At 35.1% G+C, this 17,299-nt stretch overlaps 2 protein-coding genes across 5 annotated transcripts in view; one reads left to right on the top strand and one right to left on the bottom strand.

Annotated features, from left to right (window-relative positions):
- The window catches only part of Baldspot (elongation of very long chain fatty acids protein baldspot), a 164,419-nt gene extending 157,527 nt beyond the window's left edge, over window positions 1-6,892 (top strand). Inside the window, exons 2-3 of the mRNA XM_067757100.1 lie at window positions 757-894; window positions 4,266-6,892. Of these exons, the coding sequence (XP_067613201.1) occupies window positions 757-894; window positions 4,266-4,881 (754 nt within the window). The 3' untranslated portion in view covers window positions 4,882-6,892. The remainder of the gene's footprint in view (window positions 1-756; window positions 895-4,265) is intronic.
- A 5,252-nt stretch (window positions 6,893-12,144) lies between these two features.
- Window positions 12,145-16,959, bottom strand: mbf1 (multiprotein bridging factor 1). Of its 4 annotated transcripts, XM_067757104.1 has the most exons (5): window positions 16,806-16,927; window positions 16,497-16,741; window positions 14,729-14,889; window positions 14,504-14,645; window positions 12,145-14,145 (listed from the first exon to the last, which is right to left on the bottom strand). In XM_067757104.1, exons 2-5 carry the CDS (start codon window positions 16,618-16,620, stop codon window positions 14,141-14,143), a joined length of 432 nt encoding a protein of 143 aa, XP_067613205.1. In that variant the 5' UTR covers window positions 16,621-16,741; window positions 16,806-16,927; the 3' UTR covers window positions 12,145-14,140. The 4 variants fall into 4 exon arrangements, with proteins under 4 accessions (XP_067613205.1, XP_067613203.1, XP_067613204.1 ...); XM_067757102.1 differs by lacking the exon at window positions 12,145-14,145 and having other exon boundaries at window positions 14,493-14,645; window positions 16,497-16,660; window positions 16,806-16,959; XM_067757103.1 differs by lacking the exon at window positions 12,145-14,145 and having other exon boundaries at window positions 14,493-14,645; window positions 16,497-16,663; window positions 16,806-16,933.
- Window positions 16,960-17,299: the final 340 nt, after the last annotated feature.

Below are 17,299 nucleotides of genomic sequence, written 5' to 3'. Positions count from 1 at the left end.
GTTTCTAGTGGGTTGTGCAAATTTGGTTGTGATCGGTCGATCCATTTAGGACTCAACCCGATCTATACCTACATATGTACATACATACATAATTTGAATTTTATTTATATAAATAGATAGAAGATGTAGATAGACTGAAGTTGACCACAAATTTTAAGCGCGGCAGATTACTAAACGTCCAAAAGGAATAACAGCAAAACTCATTTCTGTAGTCAAACTTTAGCTGTTAAAATAACCTAAGTTTGTACGGCAGCCATATTTCTGAAAAATGCAATTTGTAGGGAAGGTGCAACGCCCCCTTTTCCCTAATTACACATTTTACTGGAGGTGTTAGGACTTACGTCGTATAGCTCCTTACCAATTTTCACTATCCCACCATTACTACATCCAGAGATATGCAGTATGATATATTCTTGGTGGTGTTAGGGATTGACCTCTTTATAACTCCTTACTGAATTTCAATGTTCTAGCATGAATACCTTCAGAGTTATGCAGTATCAAAGATTCCATTTGTATTGCAGGTGCCACGCCCCTTTTATATATCGAAATTATTTTTAGCCTATGACCATCCCTGGAAGGTTTCTAGTGGGTTGTGCAAATTTTGGTTGTGATCGGTCAATCCATTTAGGACTCAACCCGACCTATACCTACATACATAATTTGAATTTTATATATATAGATATCATCTTAATTTTTCCAGAAGCTCTGAATAATTTCAATAAAAAATATTATTTCTCTTTCTTTATTTAATTTTAGGTTCCAACTACGCGGTCCATTAATTATTTGGAATACAATGCTCGCTATGTTCAGTATTATGGGCGCATTTCGAACGGCACCAGAACTTTTGCATGTGCTGCGTCATTATGGACTTTTCCATTCCGTTTGCGTTCCTAGGTAAGTGGCTAATCGTAAGTGGCAATAAAAAGCGCTGATTTACCTACCATAAACGTGTTTGCTTTACTGGCCTTTCACTTTTCTTAAGAAACAGTTGCAACAACAAATTCTATCTTAATATTCTTCTCGGTTACATCTTTGTTTCATCTTTTTATACTCAGCTGAGCAGAGCTCACAGAGTATATTGATTTTGTTCGCATAACTGTACCCGGCATAAACTAATCGAGATAGACATAGACTTCTATATATCAAAATGATCTGGGCGAAAAAAGAAATTCATTTAGCCATGTTCGTCCGTACGTCTGTCCCGGAACACGATAACTTGAGTAAATTTTGAGGTATCTTAATGAAATTTGGTATTTAAATTTCTGGGCACTCATCCCAGATCGCTGTTTAAAATGAACGAAACCCATTTTTTCGATATCGAAAACTTCGAAAAACCGAAAAAGTGCGATAATTCATTACCAAAGACGGCTATAGCGATGAAAGTTGGTAGGTGGATTGACCTTATGACGCAGAATAGAAATTGTTTAAGTAAAATTTTAGCAAAAAATTTAATATCTGCAGTATATAAGTAAATTATGTCAACATTCAACTCCAGTAATGATATGGTACTACAAAATACAAAAATATAAGAAATTTTAAAAATGGGCGTGGCTCTGCCCTTTTTCATTTAATTTGTCCAGAATACTTTCAATGCCATAAGTGGAACAAAAATTTACCAATCCTTGTAAAAATGGGCGAAATGGGTTGAAGCCACGCTCAGTTTTTATACACAGTCGACCGTCTGTCCTTCCGCCATTAACACGATAACTTGAGCAAAAATCGATATATCTTTACTAAACTTAGTTCACGTACTTATCTGAACTCACTTTATCTTGGTATTGAAAATGGGCGAAATCCGACTAAGACCATGCCCACTTTTTCGATATCGAAAATTTCGCAAAATGAAAAAAATGCCATAATTCTATACCAAATACGAAAAAAGGGATGAAACATGGTAATTGGATTGGTTTTTGACGCAAAATATAACTTAAGAAAAAATTTTGTAAAATGGGTGTGACACCTACCATATTAAGTAGAAGAAAATGAAAAAGTTCTGCAGGGCGAAATCAAAAGCCCTTGGAATCATGGCAGGAATACTGTTCGTGGTATTACATATATAAATAAATTAGCGGCACCCGACAGATGATGTTCTAGGTTCATTTTCCTACATGGTGATTTTCCCTTATTTGACAAAGGTTCAAAGTTAACCAAGTTTTCATATTTAAAAAAATATTCAAATAAAACGAATTGATAGCTGAAGAAAGATAGCAAAGGCAAGTTGCTTCACTTTTTATTATTACCATTTGTATGTATCCATGAAAAAGACAATTTTGTCTCCTAAGCTCTCAGCTAAGTATGTAATGTTCGGTTACACCCGGACTTAGCCTTCCTTACTTGTGTTTATATATTTTACTACACACCTTACGAACATACTTTTGTTGCAACTGGAATTCCATTTTAAAAATGAAAAATTTCCACAATTTATCCTTGACAATCATCTCTACGTGAGCTTAACTGGTATTGACCATCTTCGATGTATGTGAGTAATAAAAAACTCGCAATATAACTGCTCACTCATTTTATGATCTTACCTTCCCACTCGTCTGATGATGTTCTTACTTACCGACAGTTGAGTGTTGGTTACAGGCAACCATTACAACAGTTACTTGCTTCTTGACCTTGAATTGCTGATTTTGCTGATGACGTAGATTTGCCCAAGCTAATTTTACTGTTACAACCACGCAGATCAACTGGAAGTTGTCCAGTCATCAAATATAGAACTTTGATTCGAATGTTTGTATGTATCCCCTATTTGGAAACAAGTTCGCAACTCAAAGTATATTCTTTTTCCATTTGTTGTACTTGGCCTTAGGATGCTTTGTTTATTTTGCTGTTTCTTATAAATTTACAACATCAATTTGTTCAATGGAATCACCTGAAAAACGCTTGGAGGCTAAGTTAGGCTAAACTGTAAACTGATCGGATTCAAGTCAATCGAATAGATGGCACCAACACTGCTTGCTGAATCAAGGGCGGTGTTACTTCAACAAATCAATTCCATTTTACTATGGCTGCTAGCTAAGCCGTATGATGAGGGACAGGTAACTGCAGCGTCAACCTTTATATTGACAGCCAAGTAGCAATTATGGCAATAATCTCGCATAGTACAGCGACTTAAAGCGCGTTAGAGTGAAAGCAGTCCCTGAAAAGAATCGGGACAGGGAGAATCATACATCCATAGTGGATCCCAGGGCATATGGGAATAGATGGGAATGAAAAAGTGGATGAGCTAGCTAAAAAAAAGCGCATCCCTCGAAGCTTGCTCCGTAGATGCCCAATTAGATTGGGCCATGTTAAGAGAAGGCGAGAGGTGCACAAAGTTACTCCTAGCATTAAAGAGAGGACTGTAGACTGATGACGGGTATTCTGACTGGACACTGTCTTCTGGCGTCACATGCCATCAAATTAGGTTGGGTCAGTGATCGCAGATGTAGGAAGGCGCAGGTGCCCAGGAGCTATGCCATTCTTTTAGGCTGGCGATCCTGACAGTGAATCAGATGCCTGATCAACTGGAATATCCATAAAATAAGTGTCCATTAGAAAACTAGAGGACTTCCCAAGGCTCATCGTCCTGCTTCCATGCAAGATCAGGATAACTCGATACGTTCTTACTGAGCCTAGCAGATTTATTACATTCTGTTTTTGTAGAAGCTTACGCAGTAGGCCCGATTGGCTCTCGTAGTCTCCGACTTAAATATACCGAACCCCACCTTAGAGAACTCCCACTGCGATGGTAGTTTACTCCTCCTGGCCTTGTTGAAGAGCTTCCTGAAGGAAGCTCTGAAATCAATAGGTGCCTTCTTCCACCGCAGTAGTCTCGTTCAACTCTCATCATCTCCTATTTAAAAGTACCCCATCCCATCTCGAAGACCACCCACTGCGAGAGTAGTTTACTCCTCTCGACCTTGTTAAAGTACCGCCAGATGGAAACTCTGAGATCGATAGGTGCCTTTTCCCACCGCGAAGGTTTGATTTTCCCCTACCTCCGTGAGTTTCGTAATGATACTGACTGCATTATTGGTTTCTGTGTGTGTTCCGGTCTAATGAATTCTTTGCTAGGCACTGACTACTGAAATACATATGTAAAACAAATCGCTGTCAATTGTTACTTTTCCCTAGTATGGTTGAGTTAGACTACAAAGAGTTTGCAGTTTGAGCTGCTTTCTCCAGTTGCTGAGTTTGTGCTGACCAGTCGCCTGATATCCAATGATTCGTCGCTCATTTGAAAACCTCCTAACCAATTCTTTCCCCTCTTCTCTTTACAGCTACATCGAACAAGATCGAGTCTGCGGTTTCTGGACATGGTTATTTGTACTCTCAAAACTGCCTGAACTTGGCGACACCATATTCATTGTACTACGAAAGCAGCCATTAATTTTCCTACACTGGTACCACCACATAACGGTGCTCATCTACTCGTGGTTCTCCTACACAGAATACACATCGTCAGCGCGTTGGTTTATTGTTATGAACTATTGTGTACATTCAGTAATGTATTCATATTATGCTTTGAAAGCGGCGCGTTTCAACCCACCACGTTTCATTTCCATGATCATTACATCATTACAATTAACACAAATGATTATTGGTTGTGCGATCAATGTATGGGCACATGGATTCCTGAAGACGCATGGACGTCAATCATGTAATATATCACAAACGAATATCAATTTATCGATTGCGATGTATTTCAGTTATTTTGTATTATTTGCGCGTTTCTTTTACAAAAGTTATTTGTCGCCAACTGGCAAAAAGGAACGTCATATGGCAACATCATTGGCAGCGCAAAATACTGCAAAATTATCAGCATCAACACAGCTGTTGGCGGAAGGTAATGGTGTGGTGAATGGTAATGCAGCGCGGAAACCAAAAGTGCAGTAAGCGGAACGATATGACATCGAAACATCTACACAGCAGCTGTGGTGGTGAAAAAGATGTGTTGGATTAAGGGGAATGCATACTGAACAAATGCGTTTTTTATTATGTTGTTATTATTTTTTTTTGGTTGGGATGGCGTTGTAGTTGTAGGTGGATGAGTTAATCGATGAATGCTTAAAATTGCAATGTAAATTTTTTTTAATTTTGTGCAAAATATATAAGTTAAAAGTTAGTAGTCACTAAAAAAATAGTTGGATAACAAATTTTGGGTTAAAACGTAAAATTTAGTTATATATTTACAGCTGTAAATACCAAAATGGTAACAAAATTGGAAGCATATTTATTTTTTTTTAAATAAGTGCGTTTTGTAACAAACGATGCAAGTCAATTTCAAAAACGTTTTAAAAAAAATCGAAAATACCAAAAAAAATTCGGGTTTTTTACTGGAAATTTCGAGAAACATTTTGAGTACAAACACATAAGTTATTCAATCCGTTTTAGCCTAACAAAGTACATTAACGTTTCCAAAAAAATTCGAAATTTCCAACAGAATTTACAAAAAATTTTGAACTTTTCACTGGAACATTTCATAAACATTTTGAGCACACACGTCTGTTATCAAAAAAATTTTGGTTTTTTTACTGGAAATTTTCAGACACATTTTAAGTAGATACACATCTGAAGTTGAAACAATTTTACTCTAACAAAGTATACAAAAGTTTTCGAAAAAATTCGAAATTTACAAAACATCGTAAACGTTTTGAACTTTCCACTAGAAAATTTCAGAAACATTTCACGTCTGTTATTCAAACAATTTTAGTTTAACAAAGTACAACAAGATTTTCGAAAAAATTTCAGAAACATTTTGAGCACACACGTCTGTTATTTAAACAATTTTATCTGTGAGCTAAGCTGGCTTAATAACTTAATTAAATTAACTTAATAAACAATTTTAGTTTAACAAAGTACAAAAACGTTTTCGAAAAAATTAGAATTTTCCAAAAGCGAACTTTTTATTGGAAATTTTCGAAAACATTTTGTGTACAAACACAATTGTTATTCAAACAGTTTTAGTCTCACAATGTACAAAACCGTTTTTGAAAAATTTGAAAATTACAAAGTGTTAAAAAAACTTCATGAAAATTTTAAAACTTGGACTGCGACTTTTCAGAAACACACATTTGTAATTCAATCAAAATTAAGGAAAAGTATAAAAAAAATAATATTAATAATGTTTGCTGCTATTTTGGTATTCACTACTGTATATAATGTGTATATGCATAAAATTTGTGTATTTCAAAGGTGTAGGCAAGAGCGCGATATCTACAAAATAGCCTGGAATCTATATAATATATGTATTTATATGTAGATTGTTGTATTCATTAAATTATATGGATAGTATGTACTAATATGTAAACAACAAAATAGACAAAAAAACACAAGCATTAAAAAATACAAATTTATTATAAAAAATTTTTTAATATTTTTTTAACTACATGTTTGTAAAGTGTGTATAAAAAAAAAAATATTAATTCCTAAAAAATTAAAACTGTCTGGAAAAATTTTTCTTAAACAAAATATTGGTCAAAATTTAAAATTGGGAGAAATAATTTTCTTTTCATTTAAAATTTACTTACAACAAAAGAGTCAACAACAAACTAGTATGTGAGTTATGAGCCCATCAATTTTCCTCAAGTCACATTAACTATAATAATATTTAAAATATGGAAACAAAAAAAGAAAACCAAAACAATAATAAAAATTAACTTAAGTTATGAAAAAAACTACAATTCAATTCAATTCAATTTGTCTATTTGTATGATTGAGCCACTTTCTATAGACAACTAATTACTACTTATTAGCAGCTAAACAAGTATGAAATGCACAAAGAAAAATCCAAAATTGAATTAAGTATTTAATGCCAAGATGTTCCACATTACCGTTAAAGCAATAATGATGTTTGTTGAGAAATTGCAAAATAAAAATAAAAACTACTTAATTCTAGTTTCTAAAATTTTGAATCATTATTAAATCAAAATCGCTCAAATTTTTTCACACGTACGTATATGGAAATAGGTTTTTATGATTTTAAAGACTTCAGCGTAACCTTGGTATAAAGAACTTTGATCTAAGCGGACTACATCCAATTGATCCAAATAAAGCATAAATTTTACGGAGACTTTTTCGATTCATGCAATGACCACAAGTTTCTGCATAATTTTTTCTTGTTTCGCAATCCCTTCCATCATAATCAAACTTCAAAAAAGCCGAAATAGGTGTTCTGAATGATGAAAAAAAAAACTACAAAATAAAATTTGAGATATTTTTCATAATATTTTAGATAGAATTGGCTAAAAAATTTAAGTAACTGCCATTAAATAATTAAAAAATTTTGAAAAATCTTTGTTTTTAGGTGAGATATTATGAGAATACTAGTCGTTAGTGAGAATTATAATTGTAATGCTGAGTGAAGGACCACAAAGTCGAAACCATGCTTACTACGGACTGGCGCTCCTTATTCGTAAACTTTCGACTGAAGTTACGGAATGTATTGCTACCCCGTCATTGATTAGCGAATAGGTATTATCGATGGGTTGCATGAGCTTTACCAAGCGGCTGTTTTGGCTGCATGAATATGCTACGGCCCATAAGTTATTCTTATCAAATCCCATCTATGGGAGCAAAGAATGAGGAAGGTACGTTGGATGGACCAAGAGAATAACGATCTAACATATTTTTGAATCTCCAAGTCGCTGGCGGTATTTGTTGGACGACAAAATAAAGCTAAGGCGTTAAACTGAATCAAGAAGCAGTATTTGAGAATTTCAATCCCATTTTATTTCAAAAAATATCTGCTACACTCTTGCGGACTATATTGGCAATATAAGTCTCAATTTTCACCATGCATTTGTACACCTGTTGAACAAAACAGCTCCTATAGAACGGTCTGTTTGTAAGATAATGTTGACATTTTCATTATATTCACTATTTAAAAACGCTTTATACCCACAGCCCTGTCGTGATCTTTTTCGCATGCAGTGAATGCATTTCATAAGTTTTAAGATAGCATAATGCTTTTTTCCCATACAAGCTGCTGAGTGGATTATCACTATCCCGGGTAAATTCAATACATTTTAAGTGTCAGCTTTATAGAGGATCTCTTCGTGACCCTTGTAACCGCTACAGGAGATTACTCTAGCAGTAGATCTAAACTATGATGATACCATATATTATAATTGCTGGAGTATGCTGATTATTTTAATAGCATTAGCCTTAGCAAACCCACAATAGGTTCTGCCTTCTCTTGATTGGATAAATAGGAGAACAAAGTGAATTGAGCTAAATCAGGACAGCACGAAGTACTTGTTGTCAATGGAAGAAACGGCATATTTATTTGCGCCTTGGAAGGAGCGTCAGTGTTGAAGGATTTAAGCTCTACATTGTGAAAGGCTATGTCTATCTAGAAACCAGCATTAGCAACGAAAACAATGTCAGCCTAGAAACGCAATAAAGAACTATTATTGTCAACAAGTACTACTTTGGGCTGGGTAGACAAATGAAAAGTCTTCCCTTGACGAACACAAATCACGCTCTCTAATTCTCTCATCATACCTATCCTGTCGTATGGACGGCGTCGAGAACCGATGGGATGGCCGCTTGAGACGGAAGTGCCACGAAATCCCAAAAAAAAAAAAAAATACTCAAACACAAAATCCCCAAAGAAAAAAAAATATCCAAACAAATAATCCCCAAAATCAAAATCCCCAAACACAAAATCTCAGTGCTATGATAAACATCATGACCGTTTAAAAAATAGCAATCTCTTTCCTCTTTCATTCATATTTATGTATGTATAACTATATATTCACGTTTTGGCAATACATATTTTTACTTATCCATATATAGGACTGCTTGTCGCTCTAATTCTAACAAGCTAACAGAAGCGTGTACTAAGCAGAAGGACATCACCGTGGCGGTAGCCACGGTTATACCACACACCCGGACTTGGCATGGCGTAACCCAGGGTTATTTTTTATAAGCGCGGCCGAAGGCCGCCTATGCAGAAAGTTGGTATGGATTATTAGCCTTTTTTGGTCGCGGTGATTTTAAACCTAATTTGAATTTATTTCACACATAAAATGGGGATTTTGTGCTGGGGATTATGAGTTTGGGGTTTTGATTTTGGGGATTTTGAGTTTGGGGATAACGTGGTAGCCCCGTTTGAGACATGTCTGTGATGTCAATAATGTGTAAATGAAGGAGGGTAACGATGAGGTATATAAGCTTTATGCAGATGTGTAAACAGCGCAACGAATAGAGCGCAAATTTTCGCTGGTCAATGAAGTATACTCAAGCTCAGAAATCATTCCTACCGACAACCGTATTTGAAAGCAGCGATAGGGGGAGACTACTACCGAGTCGGTAAAGACAGGTAGAGGCAGAGCTGATATTACTTGGTGCCATCCATTTTCCTCGCAAAACGTTTTCAAAAGGTGTATTTAGCTGTATTTATTAAGAAAAAAAATTTTTTTATTCCACTTCCGAACTAAATTTTTTTCGCAGCACCATATTTATCGTTTGATAGGTATCCAGAGCGCTATCACGAACCCAAACATCGTTACTAGTAAGAAAAATAACAAAACAACTCATAAGTCATGACTATATCGTTATACTTAATCACAAAAACCCTAACCATCAAATTTAAAATGTTACCGAAAAAGCAAAAAAGTGTTTTTCACATTCAATACATGCAGAATGCTTATTTAAAGTGGCGTAACTCCCTTGTTATTGGTTCTAACACTTTTAAACTTTTCATGGGGGTGTATTGTAATATATCACTCCAAAATCTGCTATTGATAGTACATTTTTTTCCTTTATTATTATATAATTGTTTTAACCTTTTAACCTAAAATTATACAAAAAATATCGTTGCAAATCCGGTGGGTCGCATATAATATATTATTTTTTTTATAAATATATACATACATATATTATGGAAGAAATATTTATAAATAAGTCTTGTGTCTTTATTTAAAAAAGAACAGCAAAACCAACCGAAAATAGTCCGCATAAAGATAAAATAAAAATACAATTTGTTTCATTTTTACAAGCAATCAAAATAAGCTGCATATATGGAATAAACAAATAATTATTTAAAAAATTATGTAATTTGGATTCATGTAGAAAATAAACCAAAACATAAAAAAACAGCATACTTTGATTTATTTGAATAAAAGCTAATTGTGATGAATGCTTTCTAGCGCTAGCGAGGGGTTCCATCGTTGTTGTTGTTGTTGTAGCAATGCTTCGCCCCACCTAATAGCTGCGACCGATCACAAATTGTCATCAATATCCTCTAACGGAAGTCCAAGGAAACTTGCTGTTTCAACAGAGGTGGACCATAATGAAAGGGGTGTTTGAGGCGTTGGCTCCACATTACAATTAAAGAGATGGTTAGTGTCATGTGGGGACACATTGCAGGCGGGGCATACATTTTGTATGTCGGGGTTGATTCTGGATATGTAAGAGTTTAACCTGTTACAGTATCCAGAACGAAGTTGAGCCATAGTGACGAGCGTTTCCCTGGGGAGTATGCGTTCCTCTTCCGCAAGTTTTGGGTACTGTTTTTTGAGTACTGGATTCACCGGGCAATTCCTGGCATAAAGGTCCGACTCCTGTTTGTGGAGTTCACCAAGGACCTGCTTGTGTTTTTTGTTTCATACGGCTGAGTTCTCAGGTGCCATATTTCCTCAAAATGCTTACGGAGATGACTCCTTAAGTCCCTAGGCGGTGTTGGCTCATCAATCAGATATCTGTTGCGATGCCCAGGTTTCTGGGAATTCAACAGGAACTGTTTGGTTAGCTCGCATTTCTCTCCCTGATGGGGAGTATTCTCGCCTCATTATGTAGATGGTGTTCTGGGGACATAAGAAGACAGCCCGTGGCGGTTCTGAGAGCAGTATTTTGGCAGGCCTGTAGCTTATTCCAGTGGGTAATTTTTAGGCTTGGCGACCATATAGGGGACGCGTAGCATGCAATCGGCTGGCCAATTGCTTTGTATGTGGTGATGAGCGTTTCTTTGTCTTTTCCCCAAGTACTGCCAGCAAGGGATTTGAGGATTTTATTACGGCTCTGGATTTTCGGTACAATTGCGGCTGCGTGCTCACCAAAATGTAGATTCTGATCAAGCGTCACACCCAAGATTTTGGGGTGTAGGACAGTCGGTAGCGTAGTGCCATCGCCGTGGATTTTCAAAATGGTCGACATTTGGGACGTCTATGTTGTAAATAAGGTCGCGGAGGGTTCCATCATCTGATCATAATGCGGCGAGACTGGAAGCGGGCGCTTGTTTTCGGATCTGGTGACTAAAAGACAACAGAAACAACGTGTTACCCGACATCATTATCACGCGGGTGGTGGTGTATTACGTGTTGGACCCGCAACATAATACCGGAGTCCCATAAGATACATAAATCGGTGCGTTTACACTCACTATGTGCTCATTTAAGAGCGCGAAATTAGTGTATTTCCCTTCTTGCAATGGTCGTCCGATATGAGCCGTTTTTCATATACTATGTGAGCCTAAACAGGAGTCCGATCAGACTCCCAATACGCTCATAAACAGCTCATAATTTTCTTCGTATGTGACTCTTTTCTGGAGTCATTTATGTGCTTATATTAGGGATTATGATTGGCCATATCAGAGTGGATTTTGGTTGGAAAACAGGAATTTCGGAGGAAACCTATAAAAGCAGGGCATACCGACGTCAACTCTAATAAAAGGCAAAAGTGGCGCGACAGACCAACCAGAACATTCCCCGCAGGTAGTTTTGTGGCTACAATGAAAAAACAACGAAATACATTGTTAAAATGCCCATCATTACGGAAGTAATTAAAATGATTTATTAAAAATTGAATATGAAACAAAATTTTTTTCAAAATAATTTTTCCCAAAGTTCCAATGTTTGCTGAACACTCTTGGCATATAGCTCATAATGTTCATCATATTGTTAAAAAAAGACAGGGGCTCATATATTTCGGACTCATATCGGATTCCTAAATTATGAGCGTTCCGAGAATGTTTCGGGGGGAATAATTTTTTTAGTTGTAGTAGAGAAAGGCAGCACAATCACTAAGCTGGAAAAAGATAATGCGCACTACAATTTTTCCAATATAGTGTGATGTTAATGAAAATGACATGCTATCCAAATTTTGTGCACTATCCCCAACTATGATTTGAATTGCTCAAATAAAACCAAAATTAAATTTTATTAAATTCGAATTTATTTGCTCAAAATTAAACCACAATACATCTATTATTTCAGATATTGCTTATTGCGTAAGTAATTATATGTCTTTAGTTCAACAAAAGGTATCATTAATTAGTTCAATATCGGAAGCTATTATATCATTATACACATTATACTTACGAGAATTTATAAAAACAAGGTTTTGAGTGAATAAATGCATATCTAGACCAATTATAATTTATATAATTAGTTGACTGGCAATCAACTTCTGGAAGAAAAATTACTACAATGTATAGAAATGCATTTGAAAATATGTGCTCCGAATCAGCAGTTAGACCCTTATTGCACAGCCTCGTTATATTAAAAAAAAAAATATTATTGATGAAAATTTAAAAAACTATGGACGTGAACCGGTTTCGAATTGGATTCGCCTCGCTTTCTGGTACTAATATATAATAGAAGGTATATAAATAATAAATATATAGAATAACCTCAACCACATACAATGTTTTGAACCGTAGCGAGTTCGTATTCAAAGTTTAAGTATTGATTGGTTGAGCCCTTATGCTTTCTGCTTCTTTTCAAAATTTAATTTTTTTTTGTTAATTTAAAACAAAAATCTTTAATAAATTGTAAACAAAAACTGTATCGAAGACGTTTTTGAAAAAAAAAAACTGAAAAAATCGACAACTTTTTGAAACCTTGAAAATTTTCCTTTTTTAATTTATAATTTTAGGAAATTATCTGCGTGTACACCTTCCAAGGAGCGTTCCTTACATAAACTCCTTAATCATTAAGCCGAACTCCCAAGACAAAGCGCCTCCTTCATGTCCTGCCAAAAATAATTAAGTACCAATGGATATTTAAAAACCCTACATAAACATTCAAAGCTGTTCCTATTAGTCCGAGCAAATATTTCTTACCGATCATATGGCCACATTAAATTTGAAGTAATAAATGTATCTAAAATCAAGTTTTCGACTTAACGTGTCAACCTGCTAAACATCTTTTATATCAAAAGCTACTTTTTGTTGCATGCAGTCTGATGGAGCAGAAGGTAGAACATTTACCAGTCAAAACAGCAACACAATATAGTGGCTATAAATTAGAAAGCCAACTTTATCTAACTTTTCTCTCCATCGTTTTATGTCGCTTTGCGGATTTACTCTGTTAAGAAATAAAAGAGGAAAACGTTAGTGAGCCTTTTTTTCGTTCTTGATAAAGGTATTGGAGCAGTCAAATACTAAGACAAACCACAAATTTTAATCCAGCGAAACTCGTGCCCATTTTTTCTTTGTATATCTTTTCCGTGGTGTCAATGATTATTACTAGATAATACAACAGTACAAGATACAGTTTACTACAAAAATAAGGGCGACATATAAAAGTAAAACAAATATTATAGAATTGGCATTTAAACGCAAAATTTCTCTGTTTATTTCACGAAGATGAAGTTATACATACTAAGCTTTGCATTTATACAAATTCTAAAGCGTACAAGTCTTAAACATTCTTAACGAATTTCTTAGAAATCAAGTCAAGATCTTGCTCTTGTATATATCTCATATCAAATTGATCTATACAAAAGATAATTCCTTTTCAAGTTTTAACTGTACATATTTCCTGGTTGTAGATATGAAATATTAACTCTAGCGACGGATCTGTATATGTGTAGATGCGTTTCTTTTAGATGCCACAATAGTTTTCCTCTTTATTCTATTTTTAATGTTTGAGCACATTTTAAATTTGTTGTAAAAATGGATATACATTAATATATTTTTTAAACTATTTTATATCATATTTCTATGCCGTATTATGCAGTATGAGTTTATATATAGTGTTTGAAAATTTAATATATTTTTATAGTTACATATGTGTATCAACACAGAATTTGTTTATAGTGTAAAATCTTGTTTCTTCATTGATGTTTACAATTTTTGTGATTGCATTATTCTGCTTTGCTGCTGCTGTTGTTTTTTTATATTTATTTTAGTTCATAGTGCGGTAGTTGTTTATGCTGAAAGCAGAATAAATTATATTCAAACTAAAAAACAAAACAAAAATGAATATACAAATTATATAGAAATGTTAGACATGATTATATGAAATTGAAATAAAAATGAACAACTCCGCTCTCGATAAACCATCTTGCTTTGATTTGATTATAAGAAAAAATAATTTTTCCGCCACCCGATAACTCTATTTACGTGTGCCGTTGGTGACGTTTGCATTACTTCAATTCTTTTTGGTATAATCATTTGTGGTGACATTAATTTGCGTATTCAACGTCGAGTTATGCAGTTTATTGTTGTTAGTTTTTAATTTTTTACTAGCGATGCCACTTGCAGCTGCTGCAGTGTCAACTCATTTCTTACCGGGTGGTTGTAGCGGTTGGCCGCGATCTTTTCCACGTAATTTAATACCAATTACACGCTCAATCTTGCCTAAAATTAAATTATTGGGTATGCCTCGGCCCGCTTCATAATCAGTGACGACTTGTTGTTTCTCACAGATTTTCTAAAAATAAGTTTTGTAAAATAAGTAAAGATATACATATTTAAATTTATAATTAGTTAAAATTAATTTTTTTTTTTACTTACAGTAGCCAAATCCTTTTGACTGAGCCCCTTCGCCTGGCGACCCTGCATAATTATTTTGCCAACATCAAGAGGAATTTTATCATGCTTTAGTTCTTCAGTCTCACGATCCAATTTGGCAGTATTCTTTGTGGTTACATGCTGCTTATTAGTACCAGCACCATCTATAAAACAATAAAACAGAAATATTAAAAGGTTGTACTTGTACTGGTACTGGACATTACATAAACACAGGATCCAATCAGGCCAAACCGACTAATGTTGTAACCGACTATAACTTCTTTTGCAAATAATGTTGTATGAAAATAATTATATATATATAATTTGAATGCTCCGGTTTTTACACTGATAGGGCTGTTTTTTTCAATAATACGCTGTGTTTGTTACTTAAGGTTGAGTATGAGTATCCTCGATCCGCTATATAATGATAGCAGTATTGATGGAATGTTGCCGATACTCAAGCTGATAATGTACCCAATAGCGCAGTGAAAATTGTTTTGTTTGGACATTGCCATATCTGCTAAAACTTTGCCAACGAACGTGATGCCGTCACAAAAAGTAGCACTGCTGCAACAACCGAAGCTCGAAGACACTCGATGTTATCGGCAAATCACCGAGTTAAAACAAGGGTCAGCAGTCTGCATCTGGTCTAAACGATGGATCGTGAACTATTTCAATAAGCAATCGTCTGGGGCATTTCGGAGTTAACTATCTATCTAACACCAGAAGAATAAACCAATTAAGCCTTATTATTGAATATTTTCACTCTTATTGTCAATTAAATGTTCAAAAGGCTCAAATATAACTTTTTCGAATATCTTCATTATCCAAGCTGAGCGACACTCTCTTCGTCATCACGGATGGCTCCAGCTCAATAATCTCACTTTCCCAATTAAATGTCAGGCACAATTTGTTTGAAGATGAAGAGATATGGCTGACAGCTATTCGTGTACCCGGTCGACCAATGTTTTAGTAAACACTCAGAGCCACAGCTGAATGCTTCATGTCTCCTAGCCTCATACCTAGCAGACACATTCCAGTTAGGGAAGCTTTTTTATAATGAAAAATTTAGACTTGCTAGATCCCAAAGCCCATCTCTGAAGCCAACCAGAAGAGGTGAATAAGCGCGGCGAAACCTTAATGGTGCTATGTTACCGGAGCGTACCGGATCAGTATCCGGAAAAGGACCATCACATCGATAACACTCCCCAAAGCCTTCGGGGAGCAACCTTATCGCTACAACAAGTAACAATTTGTTACTAAAGCACCATAGTACTTTTTATTTAACCGACAAAAAGATGATCAGAGAATTTTATTTGTGATAGTGCCTGCCGCATTATAGTGCTAAAAACGGCCAAAAAAGGCACTGTGCACTGTGTGACGTTTTGATAAAACAAAAAATTTATTTACACAAAATGTACTTGTTGTGAAATCTCAACTAATGCACACATGGAAAATTAACCCTACCAAAACAATAAAAACGAATGCCGGGACTTTTTATTTGGCCTCTACCTATAGATTCGTGTGATAAGTGTACATAACTTTCCTAAACCTACAAATAAACCTATGCGAAGATTTCTATATGCATTTTGTATACATATATACGCATCCATTCGATCCGTGCATCTTGTAAAAAACTAGCATTACGCTTAGGAAATCAATATGTAGGTGGGTACTATAAAAATATATACTTTTAGAAAATAATTGGTCTAAATTTGCAAACCGACCCCACTGAAACCGCGTGCTAAATCAACATAATTAACCTACTCACATTTTTGTGTTGTTGCAACGGGTACTCCTTGTCGTCTGGCATGATTTACCACAGATTCCGATTTTGCTGAAGTACCCTTGGGTTGTCGCTTACGCAGCACGGTAACTGTGTCCCAATCAGACATTTTTCCTTTTTATATTTCTGCAACTGCTAACCACGTATTTCTACTTGAATCAAAAAAACACGAAGATATTGAAATTTTCTACCCAGAGTACTTAAATTTTTACGAGCACAAATTTAAAGTGCTGCACAGAATAAAGTGATTTTATTAAATGTTTGTTAAGGATTAGTTAACTATGTGGAACGTACCTTTTAACACCCGAATAACAAGTTAATTGGCGTAAGTTTAATAACTTAGGATTAGTAAAGTTTTCTCCGATTCCAGAAAAATCTCAATGTGTGTTACGATCCCTTTTTTTTATACACGTTTGACAGTTTGCTTCGTGTGACTTTTCGTTGAACTCGACGTTGCCAGTGCTGTTTTTTACTGATTGCCAACTCTTGAGGTTTTGGTAAGAAGTCTATCAATGCAAGCGCTTCTTAAATAATTTTTTGGCACAGAGAAAAAAACAAATTGATTTTGTTGAAAATTTTCAATAAGTTGAATTTTTTATTTTTTTCGGTAGTAGTGCAGTTTATGGTACCCACCGAAATTTGGGCCAACATTTTCAAGTAAGGTATCAAAAGACGCGTATTCACGTCTAGATTAAGAATCCGTTTTTTCCGTTTAAAAGTTATCCGCGAAAAACAGGTTTGTGTGATACATATTGTTCCCGCACGTTTACAATCTTTTAAGCGCACAC

The sequence above is a fragment of the Eurosta solidaginis genome, chromosome 5 (assembly GCF_040869045.1).
Source record: "Eurosta solidaginis isolate ZX-2024a chromosome 5, ASM4086904v1, whole genome shotgun sequence".
Taxonomy (NCBI): domain Eukaryota; kingdom Metazoa; phylum Arthropoda; class Insecta; order Diptera; family Tephritidae; genus Eurosta; species Eurosta solidaginis.
This window is presented reverse-complemented; position numbering and strand designations above follow the sequence as displayed.

What these genes read in the sequence shown, in the direction of transcription:
- mbf1 (XM_067757102.1), bottom strand. Translation starts at nt 16,620, where the DNA reads ATGTCTGATTGGGACACAGTTACCGTGCTGCGTAAGCGACAACCCAAG. An exon ending in CGTTGCAACAACACAAAAAT is followed by an intron (nt 14,890 to 16,496) that starts GTGAGTAGGTTA and finishes ATTGTTTTATAG; the next exon opens with ATGGTGCTGGTACTAATAAG. An exon ending in GTCAAAAGGATTTGGCTACT is followed by an intron (nt 14,646 to 14,728) that starts GTAAGTAAAAAA and finishes ACTTATTTTTAG; the next exon opens with AAAATCTGTGAGAAACAACA.